This window comes from Anser cygnoides, chromosome 6 (genome assembly GCF_040182565.1).
Source record: "Anser cygnoides isolate HZ-2024a breed goose chromosome 6, Taihu_goose_T2T_genome, whole genome shotgun sequence".
Classification (NCBI taxonomy): Eukaryota; Metazoa; Chordata; class Aves; order Anseriformes; family Anatidae; genus Anser; species Anser cygnoides.
The window spans coordinates 36,965,030-36,987,306 of NC_089878.1; the positions used below are offsets into that span (position 1 = coordinate 36,965,030).

Consider the following 22,277-nt stretch of genomic DNA (forward strand, 5'->3'; position numbering starts at 1 on the left):
AAAAAAAATATATTCTTTTTCACGCAGAGTTTATCACTGTTATTAGTACCTCTTTATTTTTTTGAATTCCACTTTTGGTTGCATTTGAGGTTTTGGGTACCCAGTACAGTACATCTTCCTATGTATACGGAATATTGGATATTAATTATAGTCATCAATTATTAATGTCAGTAGTATTTGGTTAACAAAAATGAATGCACAATAATAAATGCACTCATATAAATACTTGAAAAAATACATGCACTAAATCTATTCAAGCTTCTTCTATTTTTATTGCCATGAATATAGTAGTCACTTAGATCCAACTATATAACCTATTTTTGTAAATGATTTCACTTTTAATGCAGTTACCTAATGTGCTTGGTATTTTGATTCTTCCCACTTTATCAGTGACTTTATCGGATGCTATTCAGCTGAATTTGTTGACTTTTACATAAAAGCTTGTCTCTTTTAATACTTAGAAATCCAAATATTTTTGAGTTTATTGAAGAAAAAACATTATTTCTTCTATTTTCTATTTGCACATGCATGCTAAATCATATCACGTTATTTCAGGTAAGTGCAGATGAGGATATGACTTTTTCCTTTTTGTCATTAAGAGCAGCAGCAGCAGCAAAGTTTCCTAGTGAGCAGATCTGTACCACTACAGAAGAAACAGAATTTCAAAGGAAATTAGGTCCAGCGGGAAACTTAAAGGTGACAGAATTAAAAAAGAGTTTTATGCCACAGTTTAGTTAGCAACAATTAAAATTACAAGATAGAATGGCATAGAACTGGAAGCAGAGTTCTCTGAAAACCAGAAGAAAAAATCTTCTCCCAAATGTTTAGCAAGCATTTGAACTAAACAGATAGCAGCAACAGAGGCAAACATAATTTCAAAACACCACTATTTCTTACCTCTCACAGCCTGAAACAGGTGGTGGAGTGGGAGGATGAGCAACAAAATCTGAATTCTTAATGAAAACTTCCAGATTGTCATTAATTATTGTAAGGATTTTTTTTTTTTTTTTGAAGATGATTCTTTTCCAGGTCACCTTTAAAACTTTCTAAAAGTTACTGTGCCTTATATGTATCTTACAGCTCTTTGAAATTGCTTTGTGACAAGAAGAGGAACTGAACTCTTTTAATAATGGCATGTTATTAAAATACTAATGATTTTGCTGTTTAAAAGTGAGCTTTAATGATTATAACACTCCTCTTTGATCAGCAGGAAACGGTGACTAATCTGAGAGAAAAAAAAAAAGTTTTAAGACGCAGATATCTCTCAAGCCTTGTGGGTGCTATAAAAGCTCAGAGACAAGAGAGAAAAAAGAGAATAAAAAAGGCAGCAGACAATAAGTGTAGATGTTTTATTCTTATCCTAAAAGACTCCCCTGTCTAAATGACAATGAAGCAAATGAAGAAAAATATCTACTGTTTTGACCTCCCCTGCTTTTTGAATTTTTGCTCCTCTCCTCCCCTGCAAGAGACTTGATTCCTATTGAAAACAAATTCCCTGACTTTCCTTGTCTGTGAAATCACTCCAGTTCAGTCGCCAATTATCACACTGCCAGGTCAGCTCTAAGATATTTTTCGTGCTGTCTTTGAGAAATCTCTCCGGCACGACACATCTCTGGCCACTTTCTAAAAGCAGCTGTGAAGGGAAAGGCCATGCTTCCCACAGCCAGCTGCTGGGATCCTCATTCACCAGTCATGCTAAACACAAGGAAAGATTCAAATCGAAACATTTCTTATTAAAAGAATGTCTCTCTGCCTCCTCATCACCTGACTTGTTCTTCTTTGGATATTGCAGGACTCCTAACACGGGATTTCAGGGCTCTGCCTAGTCAGATGCTCCATCAAAGACTTGACCTGTGCAAAGGTTTCTCTGAGCTTTTTCCCAGATTCCACCAAGCAGGAGATTTCTTACCAGCTTACAAGTCTTGCCATGCTGCCAAACAGGTTGAATCGTCAGTCCAAAACTCATTCCATTCACAGGTGAAAAAAAAAAAAGAAAAAAGAAAGAATCTCTTTGCCCTCTGGATGGTTGTTTTCCATCCTCCGGATGTCCTTTGCACACCCCAGGCACTCCTGTGCATTTCCTGAGCATAACTCTCTAGCAAGGAAAACTTCGATTCAGTGACGTGTAAAAACTTTCCTATTCTTTCGACTTTGTTAACGTGAACTGCTCAGTCAAGTTCACATTACATTTTGGGCTGTTCAATAACCACAAATGTCTCTGGAGGACAATCATACACAGCTTAATTAAGAAAATACTTGACTGCAGCTGATCACTCTGGACAACAACAGGGTTCATATGAGACCTCCAATGTCTTCCTAATACCCATACGAGAATTATATCAGAAGTGCAATAGATTTACAAGAAAAGCAAGCAAACAAAAAACTTACAGAACAGAAACAACTGCTCCTTAGGAGTTTTTTTTAGAGCTTCTTTTAAATATAATGTTTTAAGGATGTTGCTCAGCTCAGTCCTTATACAGAAGACCACATTTCAAAATGCCATCTCACACTGTGCTTTCTCCCATTTTCTCAAATTTTAGACTGAGGGAAAATGCCCAACTATTTCAAGAACTTTGTTATGTTTTTGTTTTTCTTTTTATAACATGGCTTGATTTTAGCCACAGTAAAAGCTGTCTTTCAGTCCTTAGAATCTAAGAGGAAGTTAATGGAATAATCCTTTTTTTTTTTCTTTTTTTTTTTTTTCCCCTCAGAATGAGTTTCCGAGATAAGGAAAAAGAAAACTTCAGCTATTAATTCTTCCCTTGTTCACCTTTGTGGATTGGAAAGGTTAGCAACTGATTGCTATTGCATACTTAAAGTGAAAAAGATTTTTTTTTCTTTTTGCTGTTCTACAGCTGTTTTCTTTTTTCTTGACTTATTAGCATTTACAAGAATTGGTACATAACACCATAACACATTAACAGACATGGCTTTTAACAGCCATCGTATCACAATCTCTTCCTGTATGCATTTGCAGTTGTTGCATGAAAGAAATAAGCAGGGTTCTTTTTTATTATTACTTCTACAACATAGCAGAAGGAAAAGCCGATTAAAAGATTTATTCAAATATTTACATGACACACAATGTTGCAGTATTAAAGTGCGAGCTTGCTCTTTTTACAAATCTCTTTAGCAGTAAGTCTTTTCTCCCCATTGTTACTAATACAACCTTTAAATGGTAGCTACAAGCTCCCATTTCAATGCCTTCAGCCTCTAATTGAGCGTCCTCTCCCATTCTTCTCTCCCCCTTCCTATTCTCCCCCTCCGCTACACCCTTCCTTTGTAGTGATTCATGTACGTCTCACCCATTTCTTCACTCACAGTACCTCTGTGCTCTGCTCCACGCATCCTCCCACTCGCCGGCTTCGCTCTGCACATCCTCTCTGTAATCTCACCCTATGTGCTTTTTCTGTACACATACCTTTATGATTGGATCCGTTTTGGAAGTGCACTCCTTAAAATTCAACATGTTTTCTATGCTCCCTATTAAATGAAAGGGGAGACTGAAATATAAGAGAAATAAAATGCCTTGCCTATAGACATCTAGCTTGTTGGTGGCAGAGCTGACAGAGAACCTAAATACAAATCTGTGGTCTTGTCAGTTTAAAATGTATCGCCTTCCCTGTCATACATGTATGGGGATCCAAGCCCCGTGACTATGCAAGCTGATTGCCAAACTAGCTAGGATTCTTTAGAAAGGATTCCCCATGACTACAGACCACAGCTAGAGTGAAAATCCTTCTAACTCAGCTCATATTTGTTTCACGTGAGTCATCAGTACCATCATCAACTGTATGCCAGTTTCAAGGACCAGTCAGAGTAATAGCTTCTGTTTCTTGACCACCGAGGTCCCATATTAAAATTTATCATAACTATGAGCTGCAGACATTAGGAGCCAAGCATCTTACTTCAAAGGTATTCGATAGATAACATATTATTGCAAAACAATTTATTCTTCCTATCTGTTTCTGACTGCCACTTCGTTTTTCTACTAGCATTGCTCTAGCTTTTTAGTTCAGCATACACTTCACTGACAAGTCTGAACTCCGAACAACTCCCAGTGGCAGTGGAAACCCAGCCGTTCCCTCTGGTAACAGCCCCCTGTGACGGTTCCAGTAATTATGTTGTGCTATTCTGAACTGAAAATCAGTCGACGAAGCAGATGAGTATTAGTACACCAAAACCTCTAGCTGGGTAAATAATTAATTAGCTCGCTTTTGTTTGTTTGTTTTCCTAAATGTTTCAGGTGGGCTTTCGTTAGACATTGTCTGGAGTACTAAAAAAGGAACACAGTTTGTATTGGTAAAACTGCTGAAATCCTAGACCAAAGTAATATGCTTAGATTAGACACGTGACAAACTTGCTTGTTCAAGATCTTTTTCAGTAGCAGAGTCTTTCTTCTCTCAACTTAAAGTTGAGTTTTAGAAAAATAACAAGAGTTCTCATTCATTCACTGTATGGTGTGAAATAAGCTTAGTAGTTCAAGTTCAACTGTAAGGACACAACAGTATATAAAACCATCACCACTAAACATCGAACAAATCTCACAGAGATGTAAAATTCATCACACTCACACAAAAAAAATGGATTAAGTAATTTTCCACCTACTCTCATTTTATTCTAATGATAAATGGAGAATTTTTGGTTCGTAAAGTAACAACTAAATGCAACTAAAACCAGCTCAGATGTGAGCACATAAAAATAGCAGGGCTTGACCTTGTACTACTAGAGGGAAGTCTGTCATAGATATAAAGTCTTAGGATCAAGCTCTGAATTCCTTAATGCAGGAAATGATCTTCTCTGTGCAGATGTACTTTCAGCTTTTAGAAGAATGCTGGAGACAGTGAACACACTATAACAGCAATACATGTTACAGGAGCAAATACCTTAAAATGTAATTATATCTAATGCCTTAAAATGTATTTTTTACAGGAGCCCACAAAAACCAAAACCAACCCCTCCCCCTCCAAAAAAAAAACAAACAAACAAACAAAAAAAAAAAACACTCATCCTGGGCTTCATATTTAAATACATTAAAAAAATAAATGAATAGTAAATCCGCAAGTTACCTAGACAGCAATACCATGTTCATACTTTGACACAGAAATATGTCTCAATTAGAATCAGCATGAAAGTAAAATGAAAAGAAAAATAGAGAAAAAAAGAATGGAAGAAAACACATTTTTAAGTAGCCAGAATGTTTTGATTATCTCTTTGCATTTTGTACCAAAGCCCAGTCACTAACAAGTACAAGTAACATATAAAGTGAGGATTATCAATTAAGATGTATGTTAGATATCCTATTAACATAACAACATATGTCATATAATTAATATAATTGCCAACTAAAACTGTAAAGAAATAAAGTCCACCTAGTGTTTCCATCATGAAATAAACTGATATTGCTCTACGAAGAATCACAGTATTAAATATGATCACTTATAGTCTCCCTCCAGGCCAGCGCTTCCATCTACACTAAAACAGACATGATTGCTCTCAGATGTGGCACTGCAAAAGGCAACTGTCTGAATAAGAATGGTTTGCAGCTAGCTAAGAACAAACAGAAGGAAAACCAGTCTTTCTTTTTCTGTTCCATTCCTCCTTGCAGAATCAAAGTGCTGGATATAATTCTTACATCCCTGACAGATAAGATTATCTAATGACAAGCTGTGGATTCATCTAGTAAATCCCGCAAAGAATATATAAGCAAATGTATAGAAAAAAAAAAAAAAAAAGGCTGCTGCTGGCAGATCTGAAAGCTTCAAGTTCTTTCAGATCAGAACTTCCAGAAAAATCAATTTAAACACGCATTTTTTATTTTTCTTTTAAAACAACACTGCAGTCAGATCAAGTCAAGCTCACCATCTGCTGCAGATAGAAATACAGCTATACTCAAGAATTACATTATAAAACTTCTTTGTAAACTTTACATGCAAGCTGTTCTTGTCAGAATTAAAGTCATTGTGATCATGCATCTTAATATTCAATCAGGCTTTAAATAAAGAGTGACAAAAGTCCACATATGGATGACAAGCTGTTCTACAGTAAATATTTTTGTATTTATTGAGAAGGGGCTTATGGCTGTTTAGGACGTATTCCACCAGGCATTTTGGTTTAACTACTTACAGACTAATAAAACCAAAATAAAATCTCTGTTCCAAAATCCTCACTGAAATTTACAGTTTTTAAATTAACTTAATTATTCCTATTTAGCTATGCTTTTACTTCATCATTTGCTTGAAAACTTTTCCCAGCTGGTGGCTGTTATAGAGTAGAAGATTTTTAGAGCCCTATATTTTAGGCAAGGCTTTATTCCCAGGTGGCGCTGAACATAACTATACAAGAAAAAAAGCAAATACAATGTGTTTTTATCATTATTGCTGACCGTCTAAAGCAGAGGAAAAAAATCTTCCAGTCTTTTGTGTAATTAAACTTCTTAGAGCCAGTTTCCATATTGCTGCAGCTGAGGGAGAACAGTATAAGAAGTTCCTTTTCCACATACTCTAGTTATAAACACAATTTACAGAAAAACAGAAAATAATCTTAGGAGAAGTAGAGATAAAATTGGTTTTCCATTTCCAACTCCACTTCAAAAAGTTACAAGGCGCAAGCTGCGATTAATACAGTTATGTTAAGTACTTGCTGCAAGTGCATTACGTGTTACTACTTTGTCCAACTGTGCAAGTAATTCAGGACAGCAGTGAAAAACAGTTTTTAAAACACTAGAATGAAGCAGATACACAGACCAGCACACATCATATAAGATCAACATTTCCTAACGCAAATAAATAATCTTACCCTGATGTTGGATCAACAGCTATGGCCTTAGGGTTATTGAGATCCAGCTCGATGAGCGTGACACACACTGTTCCATTCTGGTTGCAGACAAAGATCCTGTCACTGACGTGATCCACGAAGTAAAAATTCCCAGTGATCCAGTCGATTGCTATTTGCTGTACATCTGCCAAAAAATAAAAGGATAAAAAGAAATCTCAGAAGAGCAATTGTAATACAAATAATTATTTGTAATACAAAGAACTTCACCAAACAAACACTCTACCCAAAGAACTCAAGCTGTTTTTACAATGAGATTTTATACGTGGTATATGGTATATAATAAAGAATTAAATTCTCTATGGACAAAAACTAGTTAGAGAGAGTTGTTCCTTTCTAAGCACAAGTCTCATTTCAACTTCAAGGATATCAACGGTACACATTTGTTCATAGCACTGTTAAATATTTTAAATTCTGTCTGTGAAATTTTGTAATGATATGCTCAGAAGCAACACCACCAACCAATAGTGTGTCTGCGAGAGAGGGGTTGGAAATGGGTGTCTGGGTGTCTGTTACGCCATGGGGATGGCACACTGATAATGCTTGCAGCAGTTTATTAGATACGTATAAAGGGAACTAAAAATTGATTATAAATATTCCACAGAGATTCGAAAAGCCTGTGTGTAGCTATGTATGTCTAAACACACTGTATTAAATAGCACATACGTGTGTGCAATGAATTCTTTTTTTTTTTTTTCTTGTTGTTTTGTAAAGTCTGCATGCAGCCAGATTTCTGATTCACCTGTCACAATGATTAGCATCAAAGTAGCTGTCTGCCTGGTACCTGGAGAAGTTTCTTAACAATGACCCAGGAGTTTTTCTCTCAGGATGCTAAGGTGGCTTCACAACCACCTAGCACTACTGCTCTTATTTCCAAACAGTAAAAGGTTTTTTCTGGTGGGATCCTGGAACTATTTCTTGTAAATGTCTTCTAATCTCTGCGTTTTTAAGTCAATCTACTGGTCTAAAACATAGTCTTACAGTAAAAAAGCATAAAGAAGTGCAAGGAACATAACTATCAATTATCAATTTCATTTAACTAAGTTCATTTAACTAAGATTTCTTTACTTCCTATTCTCATTGACAGTACTGAATTGACACCACCCTGTGAGATAGAAGACTTGGTTATTCTTAAATTAAAAATAACAAACTACTATAACTATATTTCCTTTGAAATATTTTCAATGTTAAATATGAATGAACTTTCATTTTCAAAATATATATTTATTATATTACAATGATTTCAAGATACTGATAATATAACAAAATTATTTCATGACAGAAAAAAAATGTGATAAAATAGTATTTCACACAGTTTTTTTTTGATGCTTTTAGTTTTGATACTTTCAGTTTTATTTATTTCTATCATCCTTCATAAGTTTTTTAGTCCCAACAAACACACCTGAATAAGAACCTGCTGTTTCTATCACACTCATCTTGTATTAGAGAATATAAAGTAAACCTGATTCAGAGAGAAATTCCAGTCAGTAAGTTTTTGACAATAACTGAGAGTTTATGAGTTATGTATTTGCTAAATACTTAAAACAGACATGGAGACTCATGCATTGTCCTTCAAAGTGCAGATAACATAAACAAGATTTACTCAATAAAATGTCAAGACACCAGCTCTACTCCATCTCAGCCATCCTATTACACAGTTCATTACAGTCTCTTCTATCTCAGATTTCTTCCCTTCTGCTACTCATTTTCCTTTTAATTCACGGTGAATATTATGCCTTTTCTCTTCTGATAGCTCCTATTATAAAGACATGCTGAGCTAGAATAAAGGAATGCTCCATTTAGTCCCGGATCCAACCTCCAGAGGAGGTCAATGTCAGGTGCGCTATGTAGCACATAAGACATATGTAAACACTAACAAATATTTCATACAACAGGGGGAAAAAATAATAATAATAAATCTTACTTATGGAGAATGAAAGTTACAAAAGAGATTCAATTTTAAATACTTCTAGACACAAAATTAGTAATTAAATTCTTGCAGTGTGAGCTCTGGAACACTGCTATACTTTGGGAAGCAGAGGAAAAGGGGGGTACTGTCTTCTTTCCAACCTGTGGGAAAATTCCTAGTTTTGCCTAAGTGTGACACATACTTGAAAGGCATGATACATACAGTTTATTAGATCTGCTCACATAATGATACTCACATCTATAAACTATTACCTGCATTTTTTTCTTCAGTGATTTGTTATTGTGTCATTAACGAGAAATGGCACTGGACAGGTATTTATGGAATAAAAGGAAATTAATTGAAGGTCACACTAGGGGTAACAATTTGCATCAAATAGCTGCAGCTGAGGTTGCTCAGCAATCCAGGCAAAGTGAGACACCTAGAAGCAATTTAACTGGATAACCTTTGTGTCACAGACTTCAAAAAGCATTCAGAGCTCTTAACATCTCTTTGCCCCATTTCCCTTCCCCAGCAGGTTGTCTTTGGGAAGAGTGTGGCGTTACCAGCAGCACGGGCTGTTTACACGACATAGGCTCATTTCAACTGCGTTCCTTGTAAAGCTGTTCATTACAAAGCATGCTATGCTAGAAGACTCGATTACAGTTTCCAGAAAAAGAGCCACATTAATTCACATTTTTCTTCAGAAGTCTACTGCATGAAATGGAGGAGAGATCTCCCACTATGGAGAGAACATTTCTCTAAAATAAACCTTCTGGAGCAGTACATCATTGAAATCTGGTAATTAACTTAGACATTTAATGCACAGTAGCATTTTCATTTAACAGTTCATCTAACACAAATATGTTGTGTATTTTAGGTACCAGTGTTGTGGTTTAGTTTTTGTCTTTTTTATACCATGAGCTCTGCTGTGCGTAGGACACATCCAATTGCTCACAAGAGAAGCTTATAAAGAATTGTCCAAGTCTACGCCTCTGTAAAATCATATCCCATGTGAAAAATCCACTTAGCTGGCAGTTTTCATGATTCAAACTTTTAATCCCTATGGTTTCACTATAGCAGCTATGCATTTAGACGCTTTGAATGGCTCTCCAGTTATCAGACAAGTCAAATGTACTGTATGCTACAGAGATAAGGTTTTGGTTGCACTAGGGACTTTTAAAATATATATTTTTGTGGTCAAGATGTTACTGAATTAATTTCTTGCTTATTTCTATATTCATATATTAAAACTGAATATGTGCAGATGGCTAGTTCACTGACATTGTTAAAGCAATAAATCTTTTTTCTTTCATTCACACAGCCTCAGAAGTCTCTAAAAGAAACACCTTTCCTGAAAGCACACATATTTATTCTGAACAATCTTGTATATATTTTTGAGGGTTTTTCCTATTTTAATTACAGTTTCCATGGAGTATTTCTGCCAAATGTGATCAACCTTCCTTTAGGACTTTCTAAAAAACAGAGTTTCCTCTTAAGGACTTCAGAAAGAAATGTTAACATACCATATAGTCTAAATTTTGGTCTAAATCTACTTTGATTGATGACGTTATGTAGACCGTGGGCACTAGCAAGTGTGGCTGGAAGTATATATTTTTTAAACATACAAGTATTATTATACCTTTAGAGAAAATGACAATTTTGTATGAGGGTGACTAAGTCTTCAAATGCTACTAGAAATATATGTCTTATGGCCAAAATATAGTTTATGAAAATCAGAACCATACTGAATTACTGTCTTCTTTCATTTCAAATCTCAAACATGTATTTTGTACAGTGCACATTTTAATTTCAAATAAAGACTTGCACAAGAAGAATTCAGTTAACGGAAAAGAGCAAAAACCAGTGCCATATTCTTGTATTTGTACTACTGCTGTAATAATTGAGGATTCAACACAGGCACTGCCTATTAACGTAAATATTATGGTAATAGATTTTATTTTTTACAAATGTGGAAGAAAGAGTAGAAATAGAAAAATTAGCATCTTTTCTCCATTTATACACTTCAGTAAAAATTTCCCGTTTTTAACATGCAAAATGATCTAAGCACATGACAAGGAGAAACTTAAAGTAGCTCAAGTCTTTTATAGAAACTTCTGAGTGAACAGAGGAATGATTCTGGATGAAGTATAATTAAAATTAAAAATGCCTAGTGTGATCTCCATATGCTTCTGGTTAATAATTAAAAAGATAGACGACCTCTCTCTATTTCAAGAGAAAGAACTAAGCTTCTACTGCCTTATATACTTAAATTTTTCCTTGCTCTGAACGACTGCAATAAAGAACTGGGAAATCCACTCAAGACTCAATGAGCAACAATTTCATTGACAATTGCTATAGGAAATAAGTTCTTTTTATAAAACCTTTTTATTTATTGCATAGAGACAATACTGATAGTTTCAAATAAATTGTATATTATCTACAGTAAAATATCTTTATCGGCATCGAAATCATAAATCATTATTTATGTTTAGGCAAGGTTTTGGATCTTTTTAAAATAATACTATTTTTGCTTTCATTTTCCTAATATTAATGGATATAATTGAAAATGCTATGAAATAATATTCGTTTTTGTCACAAAGTTTATTTTTTCTTTTGCAACAGTTGCTCTTAAAGGAAGTATTATTTTGATTTACACAAAAAGCTAAAAAAGAATTAGGTATTAATTCTTCTTCCATAGCCCATATACGTTTCTTCTGAAGCAATATAACATCCAAACTTCCACAGAGGAGTTTAATGCTATATTCTTTGCTGGCATGGGGGAGATGAGGGATAGGGAAGTGCTTTAAAGTAGTGGTGGTTCAATAAAATAGCAGCCAGTGTGGGTGGGCAGGTTTCCTGGCCCCCCACGAACACCACCTGGAAACTACAGGTGAGGAGGGAAGTACCCGCTGCTTCTGCACACCCAAACGTCGAGTGCTTATTTTACAGGACTTTGCAAAGAGCAGCTCGGCCTTGTCAGGTAGCCAGGTCAGCTAAGAGCCACTCGTTTAATTTATTCTATGATAATTGGCTCAACAAGCAGGGTAGTTTTAAGGACAGTGCAACAGTTGTTTGGACGGCTGGCCATATGCTAGGGGAATAAATGCTTCTGAGAAGCGAGAGAGGATTGGGCTAATAAAACTTGTAGGAGTTAATGTTTCTGTAACGAGTATCCTAGCACATGGAAGGTGTCGGTACAGTCCCTAATGGTCACACACCCTACGAGTACTGGGGTGGCGCTGCTCAAGTGCCCCGTGCCAGGAAGAGTCACCTTCTGTCCCCTGTCCACCAAAGACAACCGGGAACAACAGCTCTGCAGACCTCACAGGCAGTTTCACACCCGCTTTCTCCACAGCCTGTTGTGTTAGGAACTGTGTGCCTCTGGGGCTGTCTTTCGTAAAGCAGCCTGCCATGAAAGTTAGCTTCACTGTGTTTCAACTACGGAAGAACCTCCTGCTTTCTGCTGAAGTCCAAACAAGTAAAATAGAAACAAAGGTTTTAAAAAATAAAAAAAAATAAATAAAAATTTGGAAACTAAAACCTCATGAAATGAGGCCATAAATAATATAAAAATGGGACAACATATTTGAAATATTTTGCCTCTTGCTATGTTCCCTGAACCTTCAGGGTGTATTTTTCCAACACATATGCATTTTACTTCTCCACCACTAGAAAGCTGCTTTGATTTTTTTTTTCTTTGACTGAAAGTTGACATTTTATCAGGTGAGACTGTGTGTGTTGTGTAAGGTAAGCAAATGATAAAAGTGCCAGGCATGGACAAACCTGTTCAATTTAACTTACTATCTATTTAGAGGAAAAAAAGAAAAAAAAAAAAAGATAAAAATACTTATTTAAAACCAACACATTTTACTCTAAAGAACAAAAGAAAGCAACTTGAAGATGGGCTTTTTGACAAGTTTTGAGTAATGAGACTAATGGTAGCAATCCTTTCTTTTTCCAGAACAGACACCAAAAAGGCTACCAGGTAAACAGTAGTTAAAGCACGCTTAAATGACAGGCTGTAAAATCTGCCTTTGCTTTGCCTCTCATCTGAGAGTAATGCTCCTAATTAGTAGCCCAGACAAGCCAGTACTGACACTGTGGTTTGGGAAAGTTAGATTGGCATAGATTTTTCTGTGCCTGTCCTATTGACAGCAACTGGCTGTAACTATGTCTGCAATGCCATTTACAAAATATATTTTTATTAAAAGTTCCACCATTCAATAAGTTAGACAACATTGTTGTCTAAACTTTAAACAGCCATGTCCTGAGTGATTATTGCATATGTTTAAAAATGAATAATCAAATGACAAATACCGATCTATTTTTTGCAAATGACTCATCCTCAAACACAAAATTCCTTTGAAATAAATCAGCCTTCTCAGACAGTGTTTGTAAGGAGTACAATGCAAAACCTAAAACATTACATTTAAATAAGCACTTTAAAACATCCAGACTTCAAGTTCCTCAGAAGAAAAGAAAGCTTTTCCTCTTGTTTGCTAAGTAACATAATTTAAAATTCAATAAATTGGGTTCCTGTCAAAAATACAGTTGGTATTCTTCCAACCATACAGGATATTAGAATATAATGTTTTAAAAACCTATAAATGTGAACATGGAGACAATGGCAGCTTCTCCAAACTGATTTTTTTTAAATATGATTCTATTCTAAATATTATGAATACTTAATAAAAGCATCCTGATGGCTCATGAAGACATCCAGTCTCTCAGAGATGTCGTCTCTCCAATCACTCAGATTCAAGCATTCAGCTTCAGCTAGACATAGGATAGAACATGTTTATGTTTAAAATTAAAATTGAAATGTTTAAGATTGTATTTTTATCCTTTTACTGGATGCAGCTCACTTCTGAAGAAGAGAAGGTCTAACTCCAGAAACTTCACCTGATTTTGGAGTTTCTGAATTTACCAGATTCACACCAGTCAAAGGACTCTGCAAAGGCCACGATACAGGCTACCCCAAAGGATCCCTGTCAGTCCTCACATCTGTAAGTTAACCTCTGAGCACTGATGACAAGACGTGCGTGCAAGACAGTTTTGCGGCCTCTTAAGCAGTACAGCAGATAGCTATGTACACTTGCTGCACCTTTCTGCAGAAGGAGGCCAGGCCAAGCAGTACCGTTATGACAGGCTGCAGTTCGTGGGCTGAGGTGGCACACTGAGAGGGTCTGAGCGGGTGCGGACAGAGCAATGCAGGTCTAACGATAAACCCCTTCCTTCCACTGGGAGCCCTGAGACCTACAAAACAACAGCAACAACAAAAATCCCATCTTTATTCTCTAACAAATCCCTGTTTACAGAGCTTTCAGAGGAAATGTGCTGATGGTAGATCACAGGCCCCATGCTTGGGCTATGGGCCTTTGCCTGGGGTTTTACAGTGGGGTAGTAAAATCTGCCCCTGAAGCTTTTAGCATAGCTCTTCTTTCAGTCATGTTATAAAACAATTCTACCTTACAATGCATCACATTTCCGGAAGGAGTAAAATAAGTGAAATTTTCTGCTGCTGGTCTCGAGTCACAAATTTGGCCATGATGCCAAGATGTGCAAGGCAGAAGCATGAAACAATAAAATAATGGCCTTGTGAATGGCCCTGTTTTTTAATCCCAAGGCTTAGATTTTTATAAGAAGTGAATTTTCTGCCACCAGTCTCGTCAGAAACAAGTAAGAATAGTCAAAAATCAGATCATTTCTAATTTCTGCATTACTGAGTTTCAAGCACATTGCCAAATGATTGTAAACTTGTAGCGGGGTCCCAGTAGCCTGCATCCATACTGAACGATAAAGACAGATTTATAGAGGTACATAGCTATAACAGTCTCTTTTTTTTTTTTTTTAACTGCACATTCAAAAGCTTCTTATAAATCTGCTGAGACTGTAAATCAAACCCAGTTATTTACTTCAAAGCAGTTAAGTCATCCACTGTTAAAATTAAAGCATAATTCAGCCGCAGTACGCATCCCATCAAGCGTGCGGACTAAGAGACCTGCTGGGGGAAAACACTGCGGCTGCATTAGGCTGTGATACCTGTCTCATTGAACCTCCTCCATCAAAGGCACAAGTCTACAACCTTCCCGCCTTCCAGCACTGCCTGCTGCATGTATTAAGAACTTCATAAAGCATCTTTACACAAAAATAAGGTCGCTTAACCATTTTCCCATAAAGACGCTAGGCAGTAGATTACAGTTTTAAAGACGTGTCAATAAAGTGTGGAGTTACTTTGGCAATACAAAGTATTTAGGGAAAATGACTTCCAGAAAAAGTTTGGACAGTTTGATCTCAGAGGCAGACAACAACTCTTTAAGAAACACTTCTTGGGGGGATAATGTAGATGTAAGTTAACCTTCTCAGCTCTTAAACAAAGGTTTAGGGGAGGAAGGAAACTCATATTGCATGTCTTTTGTAGAAGGTGACATTTGTCAGACAAAACTGGTTCACAGGATCTAGAGCACACTGTAGTCTCTTGCAGGTAAAATGCAGGTCATAATTTTGCAGTAGAATTTCATATTGAGCTCAATATAGCTGCAATTAGCAATGTATGGTCTAGACAATATGAATATGCAGTCCATGGCATGACCCAGTGCTATAAATCAATCTGTGTCTTTTCACCAAAGGGCATTCTTACATTCAATTTAATTTTAATCAGTAGGTAGTACTGACCATAGAATATTTCATTCTGATATATATATCAGAAATACTCATATTGGGCACAGAAGTCTTTATCTTCATCTCAGACATATTAGGGGTAAAGGAGAAGACGTTACCCTTTCCCCCCCCCAAAATAAAAATCTTTTGCTAATATATATATATTAAATAACTTGATTATAATACAATTAAAATTTGCATACGGAGTCCAATTTAAATCCAGCTTGAGAATTATGACTTAAAGAATACTACAAAATATTTAAAATCTTTAATCATAAACATATATCCTGAACAGTTAGCAAATACAAGCTCCTTGTGCCACATAATGTCTCTAAAACAAACTCATAGCATGTACCTCACTAGATGAGATGACCTCTTTTTTTCGGTGTTGCAAAGGAAAGAAAAGGAAAATGCTCCTTAAATTAAAGGGTATTAAAGTTTCCTTCACCTTTTTCCCTGAATCTAAAAATGAAATCCTTCAAAAAGGATCATCATATCCATGGCTAACTATTCCCACAACCCAGAGGAATCACTATCACCACGAGATGCCTTCGGCATGCTTGTAATTCTGCAAAACACTCGAAGCCACCATATAGCATTCACTAATGTCAGATGCCTCATATTACAGTTCGATCAAAACAAACAAATAAAACCCTTCATGCCTATCAATGTTGGCTGCCAACTGACTATAACAAACGCATACTCATGCAACCATGATCTCATCCTCCCTGTCTTCCTCTCTTTTTTCCTCTCCATTTCTTTTTTCCGTCCATTTATTCCATTATTCCATGTTGTCCAATATCAAAATAGCAGCCTTTGAGGAGAAGACTGTTATTTGTTATATTTGACCTGACCAAAAAAGCCTAACTTTCCAGACTTAAGACACAGGGTTACTCGATGCACTTAAATTAAAACAAACAAACAAACAAACAAAACCTCTTGCTAACTCTTTTCCCAAAGGGTTCAGTTCTGAAGCTAATGCAGTGGTTATTACCACAGGAAAGAAATCTGAATTTTGTAATCAGTTGTACAGACTTAGTGAGTAACCTGTATATCCTTGAAAGAGTCTTCAAATGAAAATGCATACTATTTCCAGGATATTCCTAACTAGAAGAGAAACAGCACTGATTTTTCCAACACATTATATTTCTTTCCCTATATGTAAATACAAAAATACCTCTCCATATATATATATATATATATATATAAATAGAAAAAAAAAATCACATAGGCAAAATATCTTCGTATGACATACGAGCAAGTCCAAAAAATGCCAAAAGGAGTGAATCTCTGGAACTGCACATTATGGCAGGTATCCCCATGTACTCTGCAATCAGCTCATTATTTTTGCTTACATGGTGTGACAGAGATCCTATGCAATTACACAAGCAAAGACGGTTCAAACTTTTATCAGCAGCTCAAGAACCGTCGTGGTGAATGCCTGACCCAACACATCAAACCGCGGCTGTTTGGTGACATGGTGATAAAATGCAGGGCTTCAGCTCTGTGCAGACAGACCATCCCTTTTGCATAGCGTCCTCCTCATTAAATAACTTACAAAGATTTAAACACATTTATTATTTTTATCAGAACTAAGGAATATACATAGCTTAAACTTAACTTTAGCAAAAGTTATTTAATCCATTTAAAAAAAATTAGTGTAATTTTTCAATTTCAGAATGAGTGCTTTACTAAAAACACCATTAAAAATTGTAAAGCAAAACCAAGATTTTATTTTATTCAACCTAACTGACAAATAGTGAGAAGCATAAGATTTGTTCCTCTGTTTTATTTGTTTAGTAATATTGACATGATCCATAAAGTTTTCAGCATTCCAGGTTCTACTCCAAAGTTGAAGTCAAAAGAAAGTTTTGAATCAAATTTGTTTAATTCTGGGTAGAAATCTACAATTTAAGTTCTGTGTATTGAGAATACAAAAATATTTCCATGAACTACAGATCATACTTTTTGAGCTATACATTGCTTCTGCCATTCAAAGAAGTTAAAAAAATAATAAAAAATATATATTAAACCACCAATTCAGATGATATTTTTAATTTGCCATGCCCACCACAGTGCAAATAATAATCACAGTTTTATCAGCTTTTGCAAACATGAAATTCCTCTTTCTGTAAGAGCTGTTGATAAAGTGCTATGGAAAGAGCAAGGACTTTATTACATTCTGACCCAAGCAAACTCCTTTGTGCATCTCCATCACAGGCTACAATAAAGCACTGAAGTACCCAGGCTAGAGTAAGTACTGAAAGCAGACCTACACAGAGGCCAAAATGAGGTACTTCAAATAACTTCCTAAAAAGCAGTGGCAAAGATGCTGCAACAGGCTTTTATTTTATCAGAGATGTAGCTTCTCATTTCAGATTACTTCAATTAATGCAATTTGTCATTCATTTATGAAAAGCATGACCTTTATTTACACTTCACCCTGCAGCAGTACGAAGTGTTAGATCAAAGTAGGAGTTGCAAAACACAATTATGCCCCTTTCTTTACTATGAAGACAAAAAGGTTTAAAGGAAGATATTTAATTTTACTGTGATGTTATTGCAATGAACCTTCTATGATTTGTGTCTCAGATAAAAGTCTTAAGGTGGCTGAAGAACTAACTTTAATGACATGATACAAAGTAGAGTATGTAAGAAGAAAGATTTCTTTATTTTTTCTCTTTCTGAGTTGACATTAGTGGTTTTTTGTTGTTGTTTGCTTGTTTTTTTTTTTTATGAAGTCTGAATGAAATGTTTGCATGAATAAACTAATATCTCGAAGTAAGTAGCAAATTTACTGTCAATTATTCTAACTGAAGTAAACTTGATTGGCATCCTGTGTGACAAGAAATTACAAAGCAATATCTCCACTTCAGAAAAAAAACACACTAGCTATATCATCAAAAACTGTGACATTTATAAATAAAAAGTAAAGAAGATGAAATAAGTTCATGAATATATAATTAGCAGATGATATTTAATACTAAGTTAAAAATCTAAATCTTTTATTGTCATTGAAGTTAGCTTCTAAGAGCCTAAAGCCTCCAGTTCATAGCCAACTCCACTGAAATGGGAAGATTACAATTGTATGCCTCCTGTGTATCTCCTGTATACACTTCTGTCCTTAGAAGAAAGGCAGAAGACAGTGTTCTGTGAATACTGAGGACATCTCAAGAGCCTGAAAGCCATAGCAGAAAGAGTAGAAGACTTTTAACAATTGCTGTGGCTAGACAGTTCCTTAGATCCTGCATAAGATCAGAAGGGAGTTTTGGTTGTAAAAGGAAATGCAGTTCTGTTACTGTTTCATTTACAGCACGTTGCAGAAAAAGGATTTTCTGGTTTCAGCAGACAGCAAACATAACAAAACAAACAAACACTCAGCCAGAACTGGAATCAGAGGAATGAGGGAACATCTTTCCTAATCAGAGAGAAGGCTGCACTGTGCACATGTCTGCATCTCCCTGGACGATTACCCATTACTGAAATCCATAGTGAATTTACAGAAGCAGAACAAGTTCAGTTGTGAAAACGATATTACAAAGAATAGTACCAGTTGCTACTATGTAAAAAACAAAATGAAGTCAACAGGGTGCACGTGGATGTTGAAGCCTTGAAAATGTGTGTCTGATCACATACAACAAGCATTATTTAATTCCACATTTCAGAAAAGTGATTCTTGTGTTTGTTTGTTTTTTACTGTTATTTCATTATTCTTATACCTAAGGACATAAATACATTTGTAAAATATTCACTATAAAATTGTGTATTTTATATTTGCAGCAATCTAGTTATCTACGCAGCAGAGCCTTACAGCCCCCAGAATTATTCCATTGTATCTTCATAACCTTGTTAACAAAGTACAAAATGTTATTGTTTTACAAACAGTACAATCACAGAATTGATCAGTGAGAAAGGCTCCCTCAGCATTATGTTTGATAAAGATAAATTTACATGATTACCAATATTTTTATTAACTCTCCGTTCTTATTTTATGAAATCCTTCTGCTGCTGTGGAGATGTCCGCTTGCTCATGAAACTCCTCCCTGACACAAGAGCTTTGCTATGCAGGCTGGGTTGCGATATAGGGATGACAAACAATACACGGTTCTGTCAGAATGTTAGGACAACAACTAAACTAAGATGGAAATCCAAAACGGTCAGCTAGCAAGCTGATGATTGGGAAAAAGGGAATTCTACAATGCAGAACTGAGAATAAGGAGATGAAAAGATGGAGGCTTTGCAGAGACACTATTCAGGAGACTGTCTGAGGCAGAGCCCAGGAGTTTAAAGAAAAGAAAATAATGCAATCAAAAATTTGCACTGAGAAATACCATTGAGATAAGACATTTGATTTTCTGCACACAGTCTGAGAATTAAGTGTCCAGGGCATGACTACTGAAAAGCACATGAAAAGAAAAAGACAGCATGCCAGCTCAGATAAGAAAAGAAGCAGGGTTTTGACTGATGTCAATGGAAGATCAATTGTAGAAACTGGATAAGTAACAAAGGTTGAAGAAATAGTAGTATTATATCTGAATGACTGAAAAAAAATCCATTCTTGGCAATTAACAAGCAGTTAATAAATAGCTCTTATTTCAAAAATGCGGGTAACCTAATGTTGGCAGGAAATCCAGCCAGTTCACAGAATCTACTAGGGAAGCTTGTGCCTCAGAAATGCACAGTGCAATGTTACAGGGACACGACTCAAGCCAGCATAAGCCCCCAAGTCAGACTGAATAGACTGCATCCAAAAAGCACCAAAAGCAGACAGATGCTTCACGGCTAGCATTTAGGAGCACCTAATACATGCACAGTCCTCTTAGGGTCTCTGATATCAAAGGTTATAGCTTCACTTTTGTGCAAACACCATCAAGTTTTGAAATATACAGCTGAAGGTATGAATACTATTCTTAGAAAAAGGCCGTGGATTTGCAATATCTACCATGGCCAACGGAAGACACCTAGCTCAACGTTCATGTTGGAACAGAAACCTCAGTCTTCAGGCAATCTCTGAGCCTGTCTCTGAGAAAGGCTGAATGGATGGATTTAGCCAAAGATGTCCTGGATTTGGCTGGGATCCAGTTAATGTTTTGCCCAATATCTAGTATGGTGCCATGTCTTGGATTTGGGACGAGCATAATGTTGATAACATGGCGATGCTTCAGTTGCTGCAGAGCAGGGCTCACCCAAAGCCAAGGACTGCTCAGCTCCTCGTGCTGCCCTGCCAGCCAGGGGCTGGGAGGGGACACAGCCAGCACAGCTGGCCCAGGCTGCCCAAAGGGACGTCCCACACCATGGGGCATCGTGCTCAGCAATAACAGTGGGGAGTTGGCTGGGGTGGGGGCTGCCTCTGCTTGGGGTCAGGCTGGGCATTGGTCAGGGGGTGGTGAGCAATTGCATTACTCATCCCTTGCTTTGTACATTCTTTTATCATCATTTTATTATTATTTTCCCTTCCTTTTCTTTCCCATTAAACTGTCTTTATCTCAACTCACAGTTTTTACCTTTTTTGCTCATTCTCTTCCCCATCCCACTGCGGGGGAGTGAGTGAACAGCTGCATGGTGCTTAGCTGCCTGTCGGGTTAAACCGCAACAGATGTGAACTACCCTTATTCTTCTGGTAAACATGATTATCATCAAAAAGGCTGTGTATAACCAATAATCAGAAAAGATTAGGCAGGAGTTAAAGACTGGAGCAGAGTGATAAAAGGAAGTTTCCATAAAGCCTGAGTCTCTAAAGGAGTCTTATCATTACAAAGTGCAAAGTAACCACACACAGAAGGACAGTTATCAGATAGCACTGCTGCTGCATTAAATAAAAGTCCATAGAGCACCAGGAAAGCTGTATCACGCACCCGATCAAAAGCTCTCTAAGTCCAGGTCCACCAGAATGGGGAACGAATGTATTAGGCTAAAAAAAATCTCAGCAGCAAAGCCTCCTAGCCTATGCCATGTCCATCAAGATGACCCCAATTATGTTCTACCTCATTTCCTGTGAGCCCCTGCTGCAAAGACAGTGTTTCCCATCTCAGGCCACGGAGTAAAAGATGTTCCAACTAAAGATTTGCACTTGTGTCTGCTGAAGGGGACTACCTAAAAGAACACGGGAATTAAAGTAAACACAGAAACGTATTGAAATCCCTATTTCCAAAAGCCATACAGGAAGGCATGAGGGAAGACTCAGGAAAGATGTAATCTGACACGTATGTTACTGACGGCCCCATTTAACTGCCTAAGTTGGGGGACAAAGCTGGTTCCCCACTGAGGATCACTGAGTCCCACAGCACTGCTAGAACTTGTACCAGGTAACATTTTAATAATAATAATAATAATAATAAGTTGCCATCGTAAAGGGTAAGGTCAGCTTTGAATAACAGTAGGATTTCATGATACCAAATGACTGGGCAGTAAAAGGAGATGGAAAATTCAAGCTGGATAAACATGATTCTCAAGAGAAAAGTGTGACAGTTCTGTATGTATAATGATGGCTCTATCTAAAATGAGATAGTGACACTACAACAACAACAACAACAAAAGCTTTGGAGAAACTGTCCCAGAAGCAGCATTTTTCCAGTCCTCCCAGAACTGCACCACAATGTAAGGTCAGCTCCAGGGCTCTAGGAGTGCCAACCAGATTCCAGCTATACTGTGGTATTTCTTTAGGATACTTTTTTCACACCCCATTCTGCTTCCAGTTACTCTATTAGATGCTCTGAGCACTACTAAAGTGTGATTTGAAGTACAAATGACCTTTGTCGTGAAGCTGTCTCATTTCTATTTGTCTTCTAGGAAGTCTGTGATCATAGTCTATCACAGAAAAAAAAAAATATCACAGTCTGCAACTATAATGACAGCCTCTAACACCTGTCTGGAG

At 36.6% G+C, this 22,277-nt stretch overlaps 1 protein-coding gene across 10 annotated transcripts in view; it reads right to left on the reverse strand.

Annotated features, from left to right (window-relative positions):
- Positions 1-22,277, reverse strand: part of LRP1B (LDL receptor related protein 1B) — a 681,046-nt gene that overhangs the window by 294,112 nt on the left and 364,657 nt on the right. For all 10 annotated transcript variants that reach the window (XR_010832147.1, XR_007162924.2, XM_048062804.2 and 7 more), the window contains exon 7: positions 6,799-6,961. Coding sequence is in view for 8 of the 10 variants with exons in the window: in XM_048062804.2 (XP_047918761.2) it covers positions 6,799-6,961 (163 nt within the window). In the remaining 2 variants the exon portion in view is untranslated. The remainder of the gene's footprint in view (positions 1-6,798; positions 6,962-22,277) is intronic.